The sequence below is a fragment of the Gigantopelta aegis genome, chromosome 14 (assembly GCF_016097555.1).
Source record: "Gigantopelta aegis isolate Gae_Host chromosome 14, Gae_host_genome, whole genome shotgun sequence".
In the NCBI taxonomy this organism is placed as follows: domain Eukaryota; kingdom Metazoa; phylum Mollusca; class Gastropoda; order Neomphalida; family Peltospiridae; genus Gigantopelta; species Gigantopelta aegis.
The window spans coordinates 54,997,081-55,022,384 of record NC_054712.1 but is presented as its reverse complement, the minus strand read 5'-3'; the positions used below and the strand labels follow the sequence as shown (position 1 = coordinate 55,022,384).

At 37.5% G+C, this 25,304-nt stretch overlaps 1 protein-coding gene across 1 annotated transcript; it reads right to left on the bottom strand.

The window, feature by feature from the left end:
* Positions 1–46: 46 nt before the first annotated feature.
* Positions 47–24,281, bottom strand: LOC121388404 (N6-adenosine-methyltransferase subunit METTL3-like). The gene is made up of 16 exons (XM_041519714.1): positions 23,982–24,281; positions 21,566–21,824; positions 20,093–20,156; positions 19,602–19,657; positions 18,342–18,420; positions 17,705–17,794; positions 16,266–16,302; positions 13,749–13,868; positions 11,975–12,030; positions 11,288–11,404; positions 8,026–8,213; positions 7,340–7,378; positions 5,698–5,806; positions 4,394–4,459; positions 2,905–3,017; positions 47–1,532 (listed from the first exon to the last, which is right to left on the bottom strand). The coding sequence occupies exons 1-16, from the start codon at positions 24,127–24,129 to the stop codon at positions 1,418–1,420; spliced, it is 1,656 nt and encodes a 551-aa protein (XP_041375648.1). The 5' UTR covers positions 24,130–24,281; the 3' UTR covers positions 47–1,417.
* Positions 24,282–25,304: the final 1,023 nt, after the last annotated feature.

Here is a 25,304-nt window from a genome sequence, read left to right as displayed (position 1 = left end):
ATCATCGACTGCTGGATGTCAAACATTTGGTAATTATGACATATAGTCTTAGAGATGAAACTCGCTAAATTTTCCCCATTAGTAGCAACATCCCATAGACAGGATAGCACATACCACGGCCTTTGATAAACCAGTCATGGTGTAATGGATGGAATGAGAAATATCCCAATGAGTCACTGAAAGGGGTTGATCATAGACCGACCATGCACTGGGCGAGCACTTCTACCACTGGGCCATGTCTCACCCATACGGTTAACAGATAACATGTTAGCTTGGTACCAGTTCAAAAAGTCTTTTGTCCTGCTAGAATACAGAGCTGGGGTCTTCATTGGTTGAAAGATGGAAATTCACCAAAAAACATTGAAATTCCAAAGAAATGTTCAAATTCACAAAGAAATGTTGAAATTCCAAAGAAATGTTGAAATTCACAAACAAATGTTGCATCTTCTGACACCTATGTGTTTGACTGGTTTTCACATTGTCGGTCATTTAATACAAGTTTGTTTTATTTAACAACACCTCTAGTGAATACCGATTAATTGCTCATCCGCTGTTGGACGTCAAACATTATGTAATTGTGAAACATAGTTTTGAGAAAACACACAAAAACATTTCCAGTAGCAGTAAAGGATTTTTTTAATATGCACTTTCCCAGACGGGACAGCATATACCATGGTCTTTGATATACCAGTGGTGGGGCATTGGTTGGGATGAGAACAAGACCCAATCAGAGAATGAGTCTACTGAGATTTGAAGCTTTGACCAAAGCACTTGATGTGAGTGCTGTGTGGATCGAGCTGTATCCTGTCCCTTTGATGAAATCAGAATACTGTTATATACTGTTACTTTAAAAATAATTCATTCCAACCAGTCCGTGACTGTCTAAAACCTGTGGGAAAATGCATACAAATGAACATTTGTTTTATTTAAAAACACTTTCCATAAATACGATTTCATGGACTGACGGGTTATTTTAATCCATGCTTTTAGGCACTGCACTGCAAAAATTGGGAAACGCCCAAAGAGCATGACATAATTATATGGAATTCCAGGTCTGTCATGGCAAGTTATCTGCAAAAAAAACCCTCGCATAGGGTTGTGATTATAACGGAGTCGCATGATGTGTGACAGACACTCATGGTCATACAGGAAGACTACAATAAGTTTAGTAAAATAAAAATAAAGAAATTTGCACGTAACTGATGATGTATAATGGACATGAAAATCATACATAAAATTATTGAAAATCATCATTTGATCACAGTTTTGCCCGATTCAACAAGACACTTAGATCTGTAACCTGTAAAACAGGATGTGTAAGTATGTAATGTATTGATGCAGATGATGGAATGAGTGAATGTTATTCAGTCACACATGTAGAACGTCAAGGCACTGAAGCCGCAGGTCAGCCCTCCTGTCACTGATCTTTAGGAGGTCCCATACAATTTCCATCGGGATAGTGTGCACGGAAATTCTTCACCACATCCGGGTCTTTCAGTCTTACGCCTTCTACTTGGTTTCCAAGGGTGATCCTACATGAAAGACAAAATAAGCATTCTGAGAGTACTTCGAAATGTCTCCTACCGAGCCCCATAAATCTCCTAAGTTCAAAGGCCATAACTCTGTAAAACAGAGATAAATTCAATTTTAGACAGTTACAACCCTTGAATAAATTCCCATGAAAGGAAGGAAATGTTTTATTTAATGACGCACCCAACACATTTTATTTACGGTTATATGGCATCAGACATATGGTTAAGGACCACATAGATATTGACAGAGGAAACCTGCTGTCACCACTTCATGGGCTACTCTTTTCGATTAGCAGCAAGGGATCTTTTATATGCACCATCCCACAGACAGGATAGTACATACCAGTCGTGGTGCACTGGCTGGAACGAGAAATGGCCCAACCGACTGCACATCGAGCGAGCGCTTTACCACTGGGCTACATCCCGCCCCTAAATTCCCATGAAAGTCAAATTTGATTTAGATGGTGCTTGAACCTTAATTGGATATATATATGAAAATAAGTTGAAATGATTTAGCTATAACTGTCAAAAATGGGTAAATCCCCAACAAAGTCAAACTTAGTCTGTAACCTATACACAAACTTTCATCTCAATATCTTGAGGGATTTTGAAAAATGTCCGGAAAAATTATGCTCAAGTCTACCAGTAATTTCATTTGTTTCATTTAGTTATTTTCATTCCTATATCCTTGTAGGTTCAAGCACACTGTCCTGGGCAGGACTGTCTGTCTAGGACAATAGGTTACAGAAGTTGGTTTAGTGGCCTAACATCTACCCACTGAGATGTTAAAACTTGCTCTGGGTGGGAGTTGGTGCCAGGATATGAACCCAGTACCTACCAGCCTCAAGTCTGATGGCTTAAGCACTACACCACCGAGGCCGGTGTAGCAGCAATAGACCTCTTATACACAGTTTCCCAGAAACAAGTTGTGAACCATTGTTAAGTACAATTAAAAATGTTGAAACATTCACCAAGGGTGACTCATCATACAACCCATTATACTGTATGCAATTGCTGTTCCACAAACTAACATCTTTCCCATAATATGACTAGTGCATGCAGTGAAGACTGGAACAGAACACAGTCAATGTTCGAAATAAGCACTTGTTCCTTTGTCCCGACAAGTGAAAATCTGTTCGGACAAGCAAAATGAGCCTTGGTGGTTGTCCAGTGGACAAGTAGAAATTTTCAGCGCAGTTTTATTTTGAGCAATCAAAAACATCATGCTGGTATTTGAATAAAACAAATCGTTTATTTGGACAAGTGAAAATATTGGTGGACAAGTATATTTTTAGAAAATTTTTGCTTATTTCTATCACTGGTAGTCATTGCATAACTAATAGCCATTTGAAGGTCTGCAAGTTAGACTTACCAATTGGGCTGTACGTTGTGAGGTCGGCCGAACAACTCACACTTTCTAGTTCCTGGAGACAGTCGCTCAATAATTCCATATATTTCATCTGGCTTGTGACTTGTTGCTCTCACCTGTGTAATGGATAAATATTCAGGTAAAAGTGCATAAAATTTTGCTGAAAGTTTGTACTATTTTTAAAATAAAATTTTAAAACTCGGTTTAGTGTTGTATAAATTCTACTTTCTGTGGTAAGACAAGGCTTCAGATCTCATTAATTGGTGCAATATGTGTTTTTGTATGGACAGTATGGACTTTTTAGTGCAGCAATGTTATTAACAGCTGCTGAAATGCAGGGTTCTGCCCAGGATTTCTTGAGTGGTGGCAAGTTTTTCCCCACTGGATTTGGCAGCAAAAGGCGGATGTGGCGGGGGTCTAGACCTTCCCCCAGGATTTTTTTTTAATGCAGGCCCTCAGATGCGATCTGAGCAACTCATAAGGCTCCTAATACAGTTGAAAATCTTGTGAATTTTTTCAGATTTTTAATGTAATTGTTTTCTATTTTCCTCTGATCCTTGTAATAACACCATATGATATGATATGATATCAACCTGCTTATAAATAATATGTTTGTTTGTTTGTTTTATTTTGTGTGCTGATAGTTTGTTATGCTTCACTACTGAATGAAATAAAAAAGAGATATAATTTGTGATGCATTTGTTTATTTTGCTATAATAAGCCTATTGATAATCTATTCATTCCAAAGACAAGGGGACAGTGAAGATAGATAATGTTGCAATGGCCAGCAAGGCAGGGAAATCAAAATTTATTCAACTGTGAGTAAGTCTGCAATTTTTCTTCCTTGCCCAAAGTTTCACCGCAGCCGTGAAAGGAAATCTCTGTTATTATGTAAATTATTTTTTCACAGGCATCGCCGTATTCTTTGCATGAAAACCTCCACCAATGTCTTTAAAGCACCATAGCAAACGCGTTGATTAATTAAATTTACAAACTGCGCAATAATTACGACTAACTCCTATTACGAGATATGCTCAACCAAATACATGTATTAAAACAATAAAGAACAATAATAAAAAACAAAAAAACAAACTAGATCTATAGATCTTGTCTAGCGGGCCTATTTGTTCATGAGATCGTTTCATGTCATTTTATATCAGCTGGATCAGCGCATGCGCATGGAATAGCATGTGATCGCAGCGCCACTCGAAGCCTTCTGAGATACTACAGTAAGTGTAATGCACGTGGCATAGCCGGTTATGACGCGTGTTTGTTTAAAGTTGTGGAAAGTACGTCACAATTGTTTTAAACTGTTAAAAGATGATCTAAAAGTAACTTATCATGAATGTTGTAGAAACAGAATAAACAGAATGAATGAACGTATAACAACATGTCAAGCACGAAAAATACATCGGCTAAGAACAAATAGCTGCAATTATCTGGCTAAATTTGGTTTCATCTATCTGTCCATTCTGTTAACACCACAGATTACCTCGGCCACGATGACGTCACAGTCCAATCCTCGGTTCACTCCCTCAGGGTTGCCTTTCACTCCCACCTGGAAACAAACGATACCTTTTATAATATTTATAATAATTTATTATATATCTTATAATTTTTTCTGGCACTCGTCCTTTTGTAGATGGGTTTTCTGACACAAGTCTTAAGAAAATCCATCGTTGGAAAGAGCTTTAGCGAGCTCCAAGGATTGATTTTCTTGAGACGACTGTCGAAAAAAACCATCTACAAAAGGACGAGTGCCCGAAATATTTTATAGTTCAATTATTCTTATAATTTTGGTATAATTATTATAAAATTCACTGCATTTTATTTTTGTACTTTGACATTACTCCTCTCAGCTGATATATGTTACATCACTAAAAGGAATGCATGCAGCGTTACATATGATGTGACGTCACAAACTATCTTTGATTAGAGAATGACGTAATCAACAAGTGTCAATGGCCGTCCACCTAAACGATGAGATCAATGAAAAGGGTGCATTACCGTCAAGGGGACATGTGCTAAAAACCTTTTTTCTAGCACAGCTTTCTGGCACATTTCTCCTGGTTGATTGAACTAGAATTGTTATTCTAATTCCTAACAGAGATCTGCAAACAATATAATGCACTGACAATAAGATATATTTAAAGTGTTATTTTGGTAGTAATGGGTTGTACATAAAAACAAATTATATGGGAAGGAATATTTGTTTAACAAACACCTCAGAAAATGTTTAAACATATTTTGAAAATAAAAAGCCTACCATAAACTGGTTTGGCCTATAGTAACAGTTAAACTTTATTTTAATTAAGGTATTTTAATTTCTGCTTTTTTTTTTTTTTAATGAAATAAAATAAATATTAATTAATATTAATATGTTTTTAAAAATGCATTCAGATGAACATGCACCAGTGCTAAGTGACTCTGCACACAATAATGTAGTAATTATTCTTTTAAGAAATGGAGTTAAATATGAAAATGTGACATGGAACTAAACATAAAATTAACAGAGGGCTATAACATGCTTTCTGACTCTGTTGAAGCGAGACAAATATAAAACAAAACCTATCATCTGAATGAATGAATAAATGTTTAACCATATTCCATCCTATCAAACAATTCACTCCTAAATAGAAGGCTTGGTAACAGAATTGTTTTTGAAAATACCAGGTTATCAAATATTTATCAAATTATTAGTTGCAGCGAAGTAAATGTTTCTACTAATTATGTCATAAATGTGTTGAACACTACATTATAATATAAAAACAATAACGTCTGTGAAAGGTTTTGTACCAGGCAGTGTTCCTTCCCATGGTTCAGCCAATGACCTGTCCTTCCTGTGCGGATAATACGCTGAAGCTGATTGGTCTTCACCCAGATCAACTCGTCACAGCGCTTGTAGCTGAAAACACAACAATGTCATTTAGCTCACAAAATATTAAACAAATTTAGTAATAAATGTTTCAATAAACTTTTATCTGTTATGAACTATAAATAAAAATCCATTTTAGTATTAACTTTGTCTGGTAAACAGGCTGCAGCTTTATCTCTCAACTGTTACCTGGCCTGATCTATGACCTTTAACTTTACACTCAACATATGACAATAGCGTAATTTTTTGTTTTTAATAATGGTGAGAATCTGTATGAAGTTTGGTGAACCAAATACTCATTTTGTGAGAAATGGACTAACAAAATACAAACCGAAGGTTGGCATAAATACAAACATGTTGTTTTCAAGGAACATTTTTATTAGTGGTAGTCGGTAATCTAATAATTTAATAATTGATTAGAAACTACTATTTAACATTTTAGAAATGTGTATTGTAGTGATTTCTGACATTTGAATAGTGAATTGCGACACGATATTGAATAAAAATGTTTCTGTGTTTTTGTCAAACTAATGCCTACATTTTGCTTTCTGCAACATTACAAATATGACACTAAAATCTTTTATATATATAGTCTAACTTGTATATAACAACCAGTCAATGGACCAACAGAAAGTGGCCATTATGGACAGGTGGCCTTTATATAGAGGTCCCAAAAGATTTCATCGAGACCCTAACATATTTCACTAATAAGCGGTCCACTGAGGTTTATTCGCCGTGATGTCGCGTCTTAGTTTTATGTGGCTGCTAATACTGCAACAATCAGACACTGTCATACTAATCCACTGAGGTTTATTCGCCGTGATGTCGCGTCTTAGTTTTATGTGGCTGCTAATACTGCAACAATCAGATACTGTCATACTAATCCAGTGGGATTACGTTGCCAACTGCAAACAAAACAATTTTGGTAAACAAAGGTCGCGATTTACCAAAACATACTGGCTTAACTAAATTCATTAATGTTTGCCGCTCGGTTGACAGCAGGGACTACTCAGGCACCTTGGTTATAATTGCCTTTGATAATACCGCAACAATCAGATACCGTAATACATTCTGATTTCATAGGCTACAGCCAATGAGAAGTCGCCTTGTTATTGAGTAACAATTCGAGCTGAACGTATATTTGTTTACGACAATAACATCATATGATAACATCAAAATAAGTTTGTTCTTTGTCAAGTCGAATCAAATCGCCAAACTTTCCGGTCACGTGACACAACAATGTAGGCATTTCAGAAAACAATGGAATTTACTGGGAACTAAATCGCTGTACGATCATATATGGTGGGAAGAATTTGTTAAAAAAATGTTTTTGGAAATAATATTTTGGCCGCTAATGCAGGTTCAGACCTTATTTTTGCTGAAAAATAGTAGCTGCTGGCCGCGTTGGACAGGTGGCCATTCTATAGAGGTCAAATAAAGAAAGAAAAGTGTTTTGGGGGGGGGGGGTTCAGGGTGGTTGTTATGGGCAGGTAGTCATTATATAGAGGTACCTGTTATACCAAGTTCGACTGTATATGATTTTAATAGCATGTCGGTTCTTACCCCCAGAGATCCAAACATTCTCGTCCAAGCTCCATGGCTCTGGAAATGACCACCAAAATACATTATGATGAGCTAAATGCATGTATTCAATAGTGAAATAGTTTATCCTACTGTATCTATATAAAAAGAAAATAGTAAATAGTACTCTTCATTGTGAGAAAATTAGTGTAAACCATTTAATTCCCTTTGGTATAGTAGTAGTTTGACTTGACTTTTTATATTTGGTTTGCATATGACGACAAAAACAATTTCGTCTTGTGAAAAGACACAGAAAGACTGCAATACTAAGAAACTATTAAAGTAGCACAACAATTTTAGGTACCAAATTATGAAAAAGGTTTATTGGAGAATCATTTGGAAAAGGCTCTGGTTATCATTATTCACGGAGTTAATTTTTTGGAACCGAATTAAACAAAAATGGCCAAATCTGAACATTTATTCATATTAGCATTACAGCCAAACAGCTAAATAGGGTTGCAAACAAATCACTATGCATTTTTACATGGGTTACAACTAATAATGTTGTCAGAATTATGAAAATACATGGGGAAAAGCTTTCAGGCCAACACATTTTTCTCGAATATCTCTATCGCTTTTGCCTGCATTTGTGGATTTACTCCACCCCTTTGGGGGTGTTCACTCCCTTGCAAACCCTCCTCCCCCAACTTGTACACTTATGGACCTACCTTCCTGTGACCCAGAGAAAGATAAAACCATCGTCCTGCAGACCGGGCACATCCAGGCGTCTCATCTCGTCATCGCTCATTGTTCCGTAGGGCAGTTCCATGTGGATGTCCCAGGGTGGGTCGGCCATCACAACGGCACACTTACCCAGGACAGACATGTTGAAGATACGCAAGTCACACTGTATCCACTGCAATCATAAAGGTAATGACATACGATAAACAGCTTATTGAAAACAAAAACAAAGAAAAAATGTTTTATTTAATGACGCACACTCAACACATTTTATTTACGGTTATATGGCATCAAACATATGGTTAAGGACCACACAGATATTGAGAGGAAACCTGCTGTCACCACTTCATGGGCTACTCTTTTTGATTAACAGCAAGAGTTCTTTTATATGCACCTTCCCACAAGACAGGGTAGTACATACCACAGCTATTGATATACCAGTCGTGGTGCATTGGCTGGAACAAGAAACAGTCCCACTGACAGAGAGAGAAATAGCCCAATGGACACACCGACGGAGAAAAATAGCCCAATAGGCCCACCGATGGAGAGAGAAATAGTCCAATGGGCACACCGACGGAGAGAGAAATAGCCCAATGGGCCCACCGACGGACATCGATCTGTGGTTGACCGCACATCGAGTGAGCGCTTTACCATGGGGCTACGAAAACAAATGCTGAACAGTGTTGTCGAAATTTATTTAATGAAAAACAAAAACAGATCACTCTTATACACGTTGATTTTAATTTTGAAAATTAAACTATCTTGTTCCAGGAAAGGAAACAAATTTACATTTGTTCTAAGACACCTCAGCCAGGGCTTGAAATAGCAAAAGCAACAAGTAGTCCATTTTAAACTACGACTACTTGGTATCTAACATATAATTATTTTAATACTTGGTCTAGAGCAACAGATGAAAACTGCTACTGTCACATGTGCACGCCATTGCTATAAGATTTTAAATCAATATACATAGCAAATTAAAGGGACACACCAGGGGTGGGGAAAAGCCCTTTTTTCCCGGTCTGGGACCGATTCTCGATCTCTGAGACCGAAATTATTTTTCAAAAACGTGCGTTTGCCGGTCCCACTTTTGTCATTCTTGTCGGTCCGAAGCACCTGTCCGTTTCTATTATAGGAACAAATTCCTATCCGCCAATTGGATCGGCCTGCCCAGACATTGGCATCTTGTGCATGATTTAAAATAATAATAAATAAATAAATAGTGGTCAAACTGACTGGTGTTTCTGACGTCTGTGATTTTAAAGTCTGCCATAAGTCGAACCTACAATCAATCTACTGCCACTAGGCTAGACATTTGTCAAAGCCGCTGTGCTGGTCACGAGATAAAACAGACGTTCATCATTCTTGGTGAGAAAGCTACCAAGGTATTACACTCCAATTAAAACAAAGGACCCAGAGTTTGCAACTGGTCACAATCAACACATGTTAACGCCTGTGTACGGAGCTCTGTCGGGTCGAGTGTCAGAGTCCGACGAAGCAAGAGGCTTTTGTGAAATACAAACTGCTTGAAATAGCATAAAATATACTGAAATAATCAATAAATGTGTTTCTTGTTGACTGTTCAATGTAGTGTATCAAATAATTATAAAGGACTTTAAAATAAATAAAAAGGTTTACACCTCTTTTTTTTTTAAAAGTGGGAGTGAGCTGGAATAGCTAAACCGGCTATCTTTAGAGCCAGGAGAGATCAAATGTCATCCAATCGGCGACAACGTTATTAATTGCTTTGTCTAAACGTGTGCCAGCTCAAGTTGTCAAACGCTCCAACGGTGTTATTGTTTATTAATTTTCAGGACTACTGAATACTGGTACTTTTTATACATATATGGGAGTTAAAATGCATAACTTTTATTCCTTTTTTATATATTATTTATTCCATTATGTAAAATAAATATAATAAAAAAATTTCGCTGATGTGATCAAACATTTTGTTTTTCTTTCATGTTTTGATGTTTATCGTTTTCGCATTCATGATTCAAAATAAAAATATACAAATGCCACTATGATTTTGTTTTTAGAACACTACTTGGCAAATATCACCTTTTAAATGATTTTATAATTTTTATGTGCATTCCTTTCTTCTTATCCCTCTACCCCCCTCCCCCCGGTAGTGATGACATCAACGTGGGACCGATTGACAATTTTATTTTTCCCCACCCCTGGGACACACCCTAGTTACGGCTAGTTGTTAACCATTACGGCATTGTTTTTCGCTATTAAACCCATTTTTTCACAAATAAAATTGCACTTTACTTACTGTTTATTATTTAGAATATACATTTCCATTCACCTGAAGTGTTTTTTGGTAATCCTGGTAATCCTGGTGTTTGTAATACCACAAAATACATTTTTCGTATTTCTTAAAAACGGAGGCACGTTTGAGAAAAAACCGTTGAACAGACAAGGTCTAATCTATTTTTAGACGGGATATTTCTATTTCAATGTCACAGACGTTGGTATACCACGTGACCGTTATCATTTTGGTTCGGTTTGTTTTCTTGTGCACAGTTCGCGCAATCAACATCCGATTTGTTCTTCACAGTTCGTGAACATTTTCAGTAACAATAAAGTTCAGACAAGTAAGTGTCTCAATACAAAACGTTACAAACCCTTAAAACGAATAATTTTGCTAAGTCTTACGATATTTGGAGAGGGGATACAACCAGGACAGAACAGTTGGAACATGTCCAGAAGAGGTGAAAGAAACGCACCCCAAGTCTGTGAAATTTGTCGTGACGTAGGCATTGTTGTGCTTCGAGCGACATCTACCGGTGACATCAAAATACTAACTTTCAAAATTATTTCAAGCAATTGGGACATGGGGATTCCCATGGTATTTATCAATATAAAACCTTCTTTTTCACTCCATTTGATAAAAACGTGATCTAAGTGTGTTACAGGTTTGTAGATTAACCAAAGTATAATTTATTTTCACTGGATGGAACTAGGGAGTGCGGCTTTAAAAGAAATCTCGATAATTGCTTAAGAATAATTTAAATGATCCATCTACAATCAAATCATGCATGGGTTTCAAAAAATTAAAAATTAAAAGGAAAATACATTTATTACGAGTGTAACCAGGGGCCTAATTCACAAAGGTCTCTTAGGCATCCTCTTTGCAAGTCTTTTAGCATTGCACTGCGAGATCACAAAGTTGCGAGAGTTTAGTGAATTAGGCCCACGGTAAGTTATGAGTATAACGAGGTAAGTTAAGATCAAAGTGCATACCTGTGGAGGATACAGACAACAGTCACTGGCCATGCCTACACTGGTCAGAGTGTTCTCCTTCTTCAACAGAGCCATTTCCTTTTTGGCAGTGGGGAAATCTATTTCATAATGTACATACTGAAAGAAAAAATATACCCACATTTTGAAATTCTCTACATTCATGGTCTGACTTTGATTTAATGTCTATATAGGGTATGTGATCATGCTCAATTTATCTTTATGAGGGAGGCAAAACAAAAGAAGATTAATTTTGAAGGTAAAATTTAAAAAATTTGAAATACTAACATTCTCCTCGCTTATCAGCCATCTGCACATCAGATTAGAGACATAAAGAAAGTTAAAGTTTGCTTTGTTTAACAATAGCACATTGATTTATTAATCATAGGCTATTGGATGTCAAACATTTGGTAATTTTGGGAGACATAAAGAAATGCTGGCTAGCGCAACTGGTAAACACATGAGAAATGATTCATAGGTTCAGCAGTCCTAAAAACAACAGGGTTGGAGTATGTAAGGATGAAAACATGTGACTGTATCAATTTCTAACCATCTGGGCCCCGCTCTATGAAGCAACCTTAGTGTTAAGATTAACTTAAGTTCATACATAAGGTGATCTTAGTGCTAAGAATGCTTCATGGAACGGGGGCCCAGAATAGTAACAAAGAGAAGTTAGTGGTAAAGTGTTACCTTGCAAGTGTCCATATGGAAACAGGTATTGAGGAACGAACAATCTCCAAGTGACTCTGAAAAACAAAAAAGAATAACTGTATACAGCAAGTAATATGCCTAATACCCCAGCTCTTTGCAGCTAAAACAAATGTTTTAACTATTCATGTATACTGAGCAACAACAAAATTGTGAATATGTAAAACAAATGGAGCAAATATGAAAGTTTAAAACTCAGCTACAAAATTCATGCTGTAGCCATTGAGGCCGCAGCCATCGGAAAAGTAATACCTACATCTCGTCTTTGTAAGGGGGGGGGGGGGGGGGGGGGGCGGTTTGGCAGGTTGTAGCCCAGTGGTAAAGCGTTCGCTTGATGTGCAGTCAGTTTGGAATCAATCTCTGTCAGTGGGTCCATTGAGCTACTTCTTGATACAGCCAGTGCGCCATGACTGGTACATCAAAGGCCATCATATGTGCTATCCTGTCTTTGAGATGGTGCATATAAAAGATCCCTTGGAAACATGTAGCGGGTTTCCTCTCTAAGACTATATGTCGAAATTACCAAATGTCTGACATCACATAGCCAATGATTAATACATCACTGTGCTCTAGTGGTGTCGTTAAACAAAACAAACTTTTTTCTTTCTTTTTTTATAAAGGCGAGACAAAATATGTTACATATAACCCCTCTGCTGATGATATAACAGAAATATGTTACATATAACCCCTCTGCTGATGATATAACAGAAATATGTTACATATAACCCTTCTACTGATGATACAACAGAAATATGTTACATATAACCCCTCTGCTGATGATATAACAGAAATATAACCCCTCTGCTGATGATATAACAGAAATATGCTACATATAACCCCTCTGCTGATGATATAACAGAAATATGTTACATATAACCCCTCTGCTGATGATACAACAGAAATATGTTACATATAACCCCTCTGCTGATGATACAACAGAAATATGTTACATATAAGCCCTCTGCTGATGATACAACAGAAATATGTTACATATAAGCCCTCTGCTGATGATACAACAGAAATATGTTACATATAAGCCCTCTGCTGATGATACAACAGAAATATGTTACATATAACCCCTCTGCTGATGATACAACAGAAATATGTTACATATAACCCCTCTGCTGATGATACAACAGAAATATGTTACATATAACCCCTCTGCTGATGATACAACAGAAATATGTTACATATAACCCCTCTGCTGATGATACAACAGAAATATGTTACATATAACCCCTCTACTGATGATATAACAGAAACAGAAAAGGAATGTTTAAACTACTGCTATTTGGTGTCTAACATATGGTGATTTTAACATTTGGTTGAAGGAAGGAAGTAAATGCTTTATTTAAGGATGCACTCAACACATTTTATTTACAGTCATATGGCGTCAGACATATGGTTAAGGACCACACAGATATTGTGAGAGGAAACCTGCTGTCACCACTTCATGAGCTACTCTTTTTGATTAACAGCAAGGGATCTTTTATATGCACCATCCCACAGACAGGATAACACATACCACGGCCTTTAATATACCAGTCGTGGTGCATTGGCTAGAGCGAGAAACATTTGGATAAAGCAAAGAAGGATTTTTGTATGCATTTTTCCATACACAGAATAATATATACCAAGACATTTGATATCCACGTACCAGTAAGTGTGGCACTAGTTGGTACAGAAGGAACCCAAGTCCACTGAGTTACATTCTGCCCCATACAACATAATTTCAGTTTCAACAATAAAATCTCACCGTCCGTGTGTTTGCGAATGATCTTCCTGAAATGTAGCTTCTTACAAGCACCATCTTTCTCCACGTACTTCAGACATTCGTCGCGTGTGCCGTACTGGCAAAACTCTTTCAGCTGGGCCCCTGAAAAATAATTGTGTTAAAATCATATCATTACGCCAATACAAAAGTGAATATTGTACTCACTCGCTCTCTCACCCCTCCCTCTCCCCTCTCTCACTCTCCTTCTCCCCTCTCTCTCTTTACTATCTCTCTCTCCCTCCCGCTCTCTATCTCTCCCCTCTTCCTCACTCTCTCTACTATCTCTCTCTTCTACTCTCTCTACTATCTCTCTCTTCTACTCTCTCTACTATCTCTCCCCTCTTTCTCGCTCTCACTCTATCTCTCTCTATCTCTCCCCCATATCTCTCTCACAATCATTCTTTTTGTGTGTGTGCATGTGTATCAAATGTATGTATTAATTGGCAGTTGAAAGAAAATGAATGTCTTTATGACATCAGTATAAGAATGGGAAGGGAAGTTTATTTTATAATACTGTAAATCAGGAAATGTTACTCAGTATAAAACTTTAGCAAATTTTTCGAGGGCATACAAGACGCTAATATTTCATGATGCAAAATTTAAAGAGACGTACAACAGACCATCCCAAAAAACGTGTGTGACTGAATTGTCGGTGATTAACTGAACACACATCAATGCTTACATACTACTGATTAAACAAAAATGGATAGCAAACAACCAGTTAGTTAGCATGCTGCAATTTTGTAATAAAATTCAGATGTCTGTAAGCTGCATAAGGTCAAAATAGATCAACAGTATTATTGAACCTGATCCTACAGCTTGAGCTTTTTCTTATTTTCAATTTATGATACGATGACCGTGCTAAAAAAAATTATGTCACTAATATGTCACTTATTTACACTTCACTAAATTTTAATCTGCCCCAGGTTGGGTCCCTGGCCTCCCAGAGATCGAACTCTGGGGTGGACATGCTCGAAACCTCTGTGGTATATGAGTCTGGGGAGACATGCTCGAAACCTCTGTGGTATATGAGTCTGGGGAGACATGCTCGAAACCTCTGTGGTATATGAGTCCGGGGCGGACATGCTCGAAACCTCTGTGGTATATGAGTCTGGGGAGACATGCTCGAAACCTCTGTGGTATATGAGTCTGGGGCGGACATGCTCGAAACCTCTGTGGTATATGAGTCCAGGGCGGACATGCTCGAAACCTCTGTGGTATATGAGTCTGGGGCGGACATGCTCGAAACCTCTGTGGTATATGAGTCTGGGGCGGACATGCTCGAAACCTCTGTGGTATATGAGTCCGGGGCGGACATGCTCGAAACCTCTGTGGTATATGAGTCTGGGGCGGACATGCTCGAAACCTCTGTGTTATCCGAGTCCGGGGCGGACATGCTCGAAACCTCTGTGGTATCTGAGTCCGGGGCGGACATGCTCGAAACCTCTGTGGTATATGAGTCTGGGGAGACATGCTCGAAACCTCTGTGGTATCCGAGTCTGGGGTGGACATGCTCGAAACCTCTGTGGTATCTGAGTCCGGGGCGGACATGCTCGAAACCTCTGTGGTATATGAGTCTGGGGCGGACATGCTCGAAACCTCTGTGGTATCCGAGTCTGGGGCGGACATGCTCGAAACCTCTGTGGTATATGAGTCTGGGGAGACATGCTCGAAACCTCTGTGGTATATGAGTCTGGGGCGGACATGCTCGAAACCTCTGTGGTATATGAGTCTGGGGCGGACATGCTCGAAACCTCTGTGGTATATGAGTCTGGGGCGGACATGCTCGAAACCTCTGTGTTATCAGAGTCCGGGGCGGACATGCTTGAAACCTCTGTGGTATATGAGTCTGGGGCGGACATGCTCGAAACCTCTGTGGTATATGAGTCTGGGGCGGACATGCTCGAAACCTCTGTGGTATCTGAGTCTGGGGCGGACATGCTCGAAACCTCTGTGGTATACAAGTCTGGGGCGGACATGCTCGAAACCTCTGTGGTATATGAGTCTGGGGCGGACATGCTCGAAACCTCTGTGGTATATGAGTCCGGGGCGGACATGCTCGAAACCTCTGTGGTATACGAGTCCGGGGCGGACATGCTCGAAACCTCTGTGGTATATGAGTCTGGGGAGACATGCTCGAAACCTCTGTGGTATATGAGTCTGGGGAGACATGCTCGAAACCTCTGTGGTATATGAGTCTGGGGCGGACATGCTCGAAACCTCTGTGGTATATGAGTCTGGGGCGGACATGCTCGAAACGTCTGTGGTATATGAGTCTGGGGCGGACATGCTCGAAACCTTTGTGTTATCAGAGTCCGGGGCGGACATGCTTGAAACCTCTGTGGTATATGAGTCCGGGGCGGACATGCTCGAAACCTCTGTGGTATATGAGTCTGGGGAGACATGCTCGAAACCTCTGTGGTATACGAGCACGCAATGGAACTAACTTTTAAGATCACTAATATTTTATGATTTACAGTGTCCACCAATGATAGTTACCTCCCCTTGATCTAAACTTGTCCACTAGATACTGTTCCTGAAATACATAAATTAATTTGTTTTAGAGAAAAATATAGACATTTTTATTATTAATTTTAAAAACATTAAAATATTCCATTCACAAAATGGTGCAGATTTGAAAGGAATATATTCACAAAAATATTTTTCACAACAAAAATAAAGTGGTCACAACAAAAGAAAGAACAGAAATTCAATTTCATGATTATACTGATGGCAATCCTTACACATAGTTAAAAATGTCTACTCTACATTTATTGCCTATATATTACCATGGTGTTTTAATCCATATTTTCATAACATTGATTTTGATATGACACTTTAATATAATTCTGCACAATGTAGAAGATGTGCTTTAAAACAGTTAGGATTGTACTTAGCCTAAAATAATGGGGGAGGTGGGGAGAGAAGAGACTATTACCCCCAACCTCACTCCACTATATACGGCCCTGACAATGTAGGAAACATTACTTACCGTTGCTGTAGGTTTACTGAGAAGTTGAAAAATCTCCTCCTATTTAATAGAGGGAAGAGACTATTACCCCCAACCTCACTCCACTATATACGGCCCTGACAATGTGTTGAAAACATTACTGGTAGTACTATACCAAATAACTTCCGGCTGGGTCAAAGTTCGAGGTGCACCGAACTTTTGATAGAGAAGTGAACACCACAAGTCCTGTGATTGGTTATAAATGTGAGTGTGTTGGTTGTAAAAAATAATAGTTTCATCTGGGTAAAATAAATGTGCAATTTTATTTCATCTAGTACCAATGTGTCAAGTAGCCTTGTGCTTGAAACATGTATGGGGTACCTGTAAAAAAAAGTACTCAAATTTTGTGCGAAACTAGGGTAGTCATAGACGCTACCCGTTATCTCAGAAACGAGCAGCTTGACCCCCATTTTTTTCTGATTCACTTTAAGTGTAAGGGGTGGTAGTATTTATATCCGTGGCGTTTATGTCGGTTGATACGTTGCAGGTAGGAGTTTTAGCCGCATATGTTACTATTGTTGTCTATGGGATTTGATTTGGTAGTATACACCCTACTTACCTTTGCTGTAGGTTTACTGAGAAGTTGAAGAATCTCCTCATATTTTATAGAGAGAAGAGACTATTACCCCCAGCCTCACCCCACTATATACGGCCCTGACAATGTGTTGAAAACATTACTTACCTTTGCTGTAGGTTTACTGAGAAGTTGAGGAATCTCCTCATATTTTATAGAGAGAAGAGACTATTACCCCCAGCCTCACCCCACTATATACGGCCCTGACAATGTGTTGAAAACATTACTTACCTTTGCTGTAGGTTTACTGAGAAGTTGAAGAATCTCCTCATATTTTATAGAGGGAAGAGACTATTACCCCCAGCCTCACCCCACTATATACGGCCCTGGCGATTTGTTGAAAACATTACTTACCTTTGCTGTAGGTTTGCTGAGAAGTTGAAGAATCTCCTCATTCATCTTCTTCTCCTCTTTCTCTTTAGCCGACTGCATGGACAGCAAGCTCTGCCATCATAATAGTTGATATTAATCATAGGGCTCAAAATAAACACAAAACAGGTCTAGTTTTTCAGCAAATTGTACCAAAATCCAATTAGATTCCTGCATCTTTGTGCAACACAGGAATCCATAAGAATCCAATTTACAACTTTTGAAATTTAATTATCTTTATTATTATTGAAACAAATTTTTACAAATGTTTATGTGACTAATTAATTCCAAATCTGAAGCTAATAAATATAATTATTATTTGGACATTGACAATCTATTTTGTAAGAAATGGTGCCTGAACATTAGATACTGAGTCTGATTTTTCTTTAAGGCAAGATAACAGCAATAAAATTCTGTTCAAACAATGAGTCTTGAAAAAAGAAGAAGTTTGTTTAAATGCCATTAAAAAACAACAACATACAAACAACAAAACCTTGATTACACTGGTTGTAATGGTAAAATACTATGGGTTTCAGTCTCCTATAACATATATCTTTTTTTGGGGGGGGTAATGAAGAATTTTTTTTGGGGGGGGGGAGGGTGGTAGGTGTGTTGAATTTACCTCAATGCTGTCATCTACTTTAGCCACAGATTTGTCCTGTTTCTGTTGTTTGGCACTAGGAAAATTTTCTTCCTCAGAACTGAAACAAAGATCATAAACAAGTATGCAGAGAGATCTGACGTTTTTAATTTAGTTTACTAAAAACATGGAGAAAACTTGAGGTGTTTTCTCTTTTATGGATACATTACCTGTCCCCAAACAAATCCTTGAGGACAGGTAATGTGGAAAAGAAATGATCCCAACTTAGTTAATCCAGAGGTGGGATTTAGCTCAGTCAGTTAAGTGCTCGCTTGAGGTGCTTGCATTGCAGTAGTGTTTTCCCTAGATTGTTTTAGCATGGTGCAGCACCATGCCTCAATAATCTAGCACCATCTTGCTTCAATCAGCGCCATGCTGCCCTGAGATTAAACAAGCCTTTTTCAGTAATAATTCTAAAATTGCCTTTATAAAACACCCTAAAATGTATATTAATTAATAAAATATGTCTTTTATATCTTTTTCCATTCATTTATTAAAGCAAGCAGATAAATTACATTAATGTTCATTTTATTCTATTTTTTGGGTATTTTTAATGAAAAACAAGTGCCCCGAAAATGGTGAAAATGCCCCAAAAGTGTTTGGTCTACCATGCCTTGCCTAATTTCTAGGGAAATCACTATTGCAGGATCGAATCACCTCAGTGGATCCATTCAAATGATGGTCAAAAGTCTATGTGCTTTCCTGTCTGTGGGAAAGTACATATAAAAGATCCCTTGCTGCATTAGAAAAAATGTAGCAGGTTTCCACTAATAACTATGTGTCAGAATCATCAAAGGTTTGACATCCAATAGCCGATGATTGATAAATCAATGTGCTCTAGTGGTGTCGTTCAACAAAATAAATTCTAACTTTTAGTTAATTAAACGAAGTTTATTTATTTACTTATAGTTATAATGGATATTGGGGAACCAAGTAACTGATTGTTTATGACCTACATAGTAGTCACTGAATATTAATTATGAAGAATTCTCTAGTCATTATTTTTCAAATTCACCATGTGCTGTTAGAAAATAGCATGAGTTGGCATGATGCCTATATGTACCACAACTTAAGGTTTCCTGTTAACAAACTTTTAATGCAGAATGTTTAAATGTCCACCAAAATAGTATCTCAGTAAAACATCAACTTTGTAGGGCCTAAACGAATATTAATTATCACTTTTTTCTTCTTCCGAAAACCTGCACAGATAATCATGTAAATATTCCAACACAAATATTTTACCTGTCTCGTTTTCGTTTCCGTGATTTACTATCCTGATCATCACCAACAGCAGCCAACTGAACAACAATCAAATATGTTTATTAATAAAAGTTTTTAAATTTCAAATCTGAAATTTATTAATATTAGAGTTTATGCAGCCTGAATATCCAGGATTAACTTAGGAAGGTGTAATATTATCTATTTTTCCGTGTTTGTACATAAATATTTGGAAAAATTCACTAAATACTGTATTATTAATAAATACACAAAAAAATTAATATAAAGAGAATGATAAACCATTTGACCATTTAATAAAAATTACTATATGGACATACATGAGGCAGACAGATAAAATAATTGTTTACATAGTATAACTTTATTGCTTGTCAAGTACAATTATTGCATTTAAAAATAAAACATGAATGATCACTGGTATCATCAATTATTAAGCCAAATAAACTTATGCAGTTTTGGGAGATTTATATTTTTACTTACATGTATTTACAACTCACCTTTGATAAGTCCACTGAGGTCACTGTTAGAGTCTTTGTATTACCCGATTCCTTAACAAAGATGCTGTAACAGAAATAAAACAAGAGATTAAAACAAGAGTACTGGTGAGGTACGCCCATCATGAGTTTGATAGAAAATTAATGAATATGTTACAGGTATGATTCAAGTCTAATTATGTGAAATTTTTGCAATGGGATGGATGAACAGTTTATTTGGGACCAACCACCATCCCAAGTTGTTCCTACGTGTGGTCTGATGGTCCTGTATGCATCTGTACACAAGATATGGTCCGGACAAGGATTTACTGTTATGTGCAGTAGACTGTGAAAATTAGGTCACAGTGACCTAGTAATAGGACGCGACACACCACCATCCTAAGTTGTTCTTACATGTGAGGTTTGATGGTCCTGTATGCATCGGTACGGAAGATATGGTCCGGACAAGGATTTACTGTTATGTGCAGTAGACTGTGAAAAGTAGGTCACAGTGACCTAGTAATAGTACACGACACACCACCATCCCAAGTTGTTCTTACATGTGAGGTTTGATGGTCCTGTATGCATCTGTACGGAAGATATGGTCCGGACAATGATTTACTGTTATGTGCTGTAGACTGTGAAAAGTAGGTCACAATGACCTAGTAATAGTACGCAACACGCCACCATCCCAAGTTGTTCTTACATGTGAGGTTTGATGGTCCTGTATGCAAGATATGGTCTAGACAAGAAAAAGTTAACAGATGGATGGATGGACAGACAGACAAACAATGCCATACCATAATACGACCCATAGATGGGCGTATAAAAAAATAATCTCTCTTACTACTGGGTAATATTATTAATATTGATGTTAAAGTGATCAAGTAGCAGATGTGATGAAAATATTGCTAAGTTATTATAACCACTAAGGTCACATATTTATGGCAAAGAAACTCAAAGAAACAAAGAAATTTTTATTTAATGAATCAACCTTTTTACATGTATTACCGTTATGGTGTCAGACATATGATTGAGGCCAACACAAATAATGAGAGAGAAAATCCACTGCCACCAATCCAATATATATATATATATGCACCATCTCACAAACAGAACAGTACATACCATGGCCTTTGTTATACCAGTTGTGGAGCACTGGCTGGAATAAAAAATAGCACAATAGGCTCAGTGAGGGGGATCAATTCTAGACTGATAGCACATCTGATGACAACATTACCACTGGGCTACGTCTCCCAACCACCCACCCCTACAAATGATAAAAATACACCATCACCTGAAAAAATAAAATTGTGTGCAGTGTATCGGAAAATACAAACCGATCTTTTATTAAACCTGCCCTATGTACAGCGACAGCTAGTGATGCTGATGTTATAGTTATTTGGTTTTTAAATATGAAGACCCTGAACCAGTCTAGTGAACTTTTAAATTCCACTCTGGCTGAATGCACCCTGGTCAAACCTAACTAATATTTACCTCAACATCTGCTGAGCCTCAAACTTATGAAGTAGTTGTTCGATAAGCTGCTGTTTAACCTCTCGACCAAGCAGTTTTGACGTCTGCTTCGTAATCACCAGAGCGTCTGACGGAATGTCCAGCATAATATCACACAAGACAAGTAGAAGTTTCTTCTCAACATCCGGTTCAATCTTAAGCGACTCTGGTTTTGTTGAGGGAGCCTCAGTTGATGAAGACGGAGCAGAAGTAGAGGATTTGGCTGAACTGTCTGATTTCACTGGCATAAGAAAATTAATGTCACATCATTCACACTCATTAATATGTCCATTTATCCAAAAATACACATACAAATTATTTTTGTTCTTGGTTGAAGTAAACATCACTAATATGGTTTCTATTAATACAAAATGTAAAGAAGAGTACACACAACATTGCATGGAAGCAGTTTTATGCCACAACTGTCCCAAAAACATTACCATGAAATGCCTGTCCACCACCCCGAACAGAATATTATATCTATCACAGCAGGGCCATACCCAATAGGGATATAAGTCGGGGCAGTTGCAACACTAGAAAAATACAAAAAGGTAAAGTGTCCATCTGGAGAAGATCCTACATTACTTTGCCTCGATTCTTTTTGTACTGACTATGACATACCACTGATTTTTGGCTAGATATGGTCGTGCACAGCCCAAATTTGTCTATGTCCCTGTTAAAATTAGTCTTTAGACAGGACCAGAGTTACGCTTTGGTGAAAACATACATTTTTAAAACAATAATATGGTTACAAGTCAAGTATAAGTATTATTACAATGAATATGATTGTACAATGTATGTACTATGTATTTTAGGCACATACATTTGCAAAAAGTATCGTACCGCGCATGTGAGGTTTATTATTGTTCATTTTTAAGGCTACTGTATGAAAAAATATATGTTTCTGATATATGTACAGTGGACGAAAACTTTGTTTCATATAAATTTTTTAAAAAGGATAAATTCAGTTTGTCAAGTAATCTGGTCCAGACCGAGTTTTACCAACACCCATCGCTAACACTTGATGTCAACACAGATAGGCATTACGTTCACATCAGTGAATAGCTTGTAAAATATCAATTTTCAAATGAATTGATTCACAATTAACACAATTTATACACTCAAAATTATTTACAATTGTTACAAAAATTTTATGCATTATGAATATTCACTACAGTAGAGGCACGAAAATGTAGCATACCTATCATAATTGAAAACAAATTCTAACAATAAGGGGCTTAAAAATCATCAAAATTAAATGATTTGGCTCTGTTGATTTGACATATATGTGAGGTAATGTGACATGCACCAAATGTTAATTCATCTTCCTCCATTTCAACTCAATTTCTACGAATCAAATGGACTTGATATCGATAAGTTTAAGGAATAAACAAAAATGACTTGGCAAAAGTAATGGTTTTAGGGTTTGTAAAGTTTATTTATTGAAATACTTACTTGTCCGAACTTTATTGTTAATGAACTGTGAAGAAAAACCTCACAAATGAACGACAGACAACAACAATCAGATGTTAATCTGTTAATTGCGCAAACTGTGCACAAGAAAACAAACGGAAGCAATTTAACGCAGTTATGGACATTGACGATATGATATAATCTTAAAGAGGAAACCCGCTACATTTTTCCATTAGTAGCAAAGGATGTTTTAGATTTCCGCTCCAATATCACAACAATCCTATGTTTGACGTTAAATACTTTTACATTGATCATTTTCGAGTTAATTGATTAAAAAAAAATCCACATATTAATCACTAATACCCTCACTATACAGAAAGAAACCCGACAGCACCCACATTCAGCTAAGCTTCGGCAAACTCCAGACAGCAGAATTCTAAGTTCGCCAACCTATATCGTGACATTGCGTCACATGATCACCCACTCAGCCATTCCGTCTACTACTACTAGGCGGAATCGCCCAGTGGGCGATCATGTGATCTACGTCACGAAATAGGTCACCGAGTTTTGTAATTCTTGCGACAAAGTGTCTCAAAGCGTAGCTGAATGTGGGTGCTGTCAGATTTCTTTCTGTACTATGTATATTAGTGATTAATATGTGGATTTTTTTTAATCAGTTAACTTGAAAAGGATCGATGTAAAGGTATTTGACATCAAACATAGGATTGTTGTGGTATTAGAGCAGAAATCTTTGCCAACTTTTTGTTTGTCGGGAATTGCCAAAAAAATACATAGCTTGGTCTCTGACTATAATGAGAGCGTATTTATGTCCAAATGTCCGTCTAGCTCTCTTACAGTCAGTGTACTCGGGCCAAGTTTGAAACTGATTTGTGTTTATGGGAAAGTCACTTCATTGCGTCATGACATTTACAAATTAACACAAAGAGAAAGGTGTAAATATTTCTCATGATTTTATTTTCCTTACCATTTCCAAGTGATGCTGCTGTTTCTGGAATGACGGCTGCAAGCTGAGCTACAATGCCTTCGCGTTCTCTCTTGCGTTGGCGCATTTTCTCCCGAAGACTGCTCTGACGACTTTTGATCGCCTGCAAATCCTCCCAAGTGTCCGACATTGTGAAATAATATATCACAGCAGATCTATTTTTATTATTTTTTCAAATAAATGGCTCTTCTAAAACCAGGGTGTGCACATAAACTAAATTATAAAGCAGAATTTTCCACTTAGAAAGGAGGCTGCCATTTTACTTGGAGCAGTTAGTGAATGCATCCGTTTTAGGTAAACATATTATAAAACAATAAATTATATTAATAAATAATAACGAAGTAAAATAAATCTTAAAGATGGTTATTATTCGAAGGTAAGTATATAAATAGCAGCTTATTTTTCTACGTTTTATTATTCGTTTTAGAAATTAGTATAATTTATATTAATAATGTCTCCCAAGAACGACAATATTTTTGGGGATGGAAAGTAGTTATTTCCCCTGTCTTGGGCGCACATCAATTTTCACCTTCAGCATTACATTGTCTAATATACCGAACAGCTGTTAAGTTGACAAACAAAGAAAGGAAACACGTCAGGCCCTAAGGAAACGGTGTGTGTGTGTGTGTGTGTGTGTGTGTGTGTGTGTGTGTGTGTGAGTCTGTGACCCACCCACTAGAGATTGTGCCCCCAACTCCAGATACAGTTCTTTCTGGCCTTCCCGCTGCTGCCAGACTGCTAGCCCGAGTACTCTGACTGTAAGAGAGCTAGACGGACATTTGGACATAAATACGCTCTCATTACATGTAATGAGAGCGAGACGGACATTTGGACATAAATACGCTCTCATTATATGTAATGAGAGCGTATTTATGCCCAAATGTCCGTCTAGCTCTCTTACAGTCAGAGTAGGCCTACTCGGGCTAGCTCAAAATGTGCACGTTAAAGCTTACGACCATGACAATGATCATCATAATGGAACAATGTAAGCGGGTTGCCTCTCTTGGGATTATATGTCAAAATTACCAAATGTTTGACATCCAGTAGCCGATGATTAATAAATTAATGTGCTCCAGCGGTGTCGTTAAACAAAACAGGTGGGTGATCGGTACTAGGCTACAGCCAGATACGGTCATATAGCAAAAAACTGAGACGGAAATGTTCTCAATTTTGGAGTGAAAATAAATGCTTATATAATAATGTATGTTCGCAATGGTGTATGTTGTTAGTGCCAATGAGAAACCATTCTATTTGCAATCTTCGTTTGAAGTTGGGCAATTTAACATTGGTTTCAATGACAGACGA

What these genes read in the sequence shown, in the direction of transcription:
- LOC121388404 (XM_041519714.1), bottom strand. Translation starts at nt 24,129, where the DNA reads ATGTCGGACACTTGGGAGGATTTGCAGGCGATCAAAAGTCGTCAGAGC. An exon ending in CATTCGCAAACACACGGACG is followed by an intron (nt 12,031 to 13,748) that starts GTGAGATTTTAT and finishes TTTGTTTTTCAG; the next exon opens with AGTCACTTGGAGATTGTTCG. An exon ending in CACAACGTACAGCCCAATTG is followed by an intron (nt 1,533 to 2,904) that starts GTAAGTCTAACT and finishes TCTTTCATGTAG; the next exon opens with GATCACCCTTGGAAACCAAG.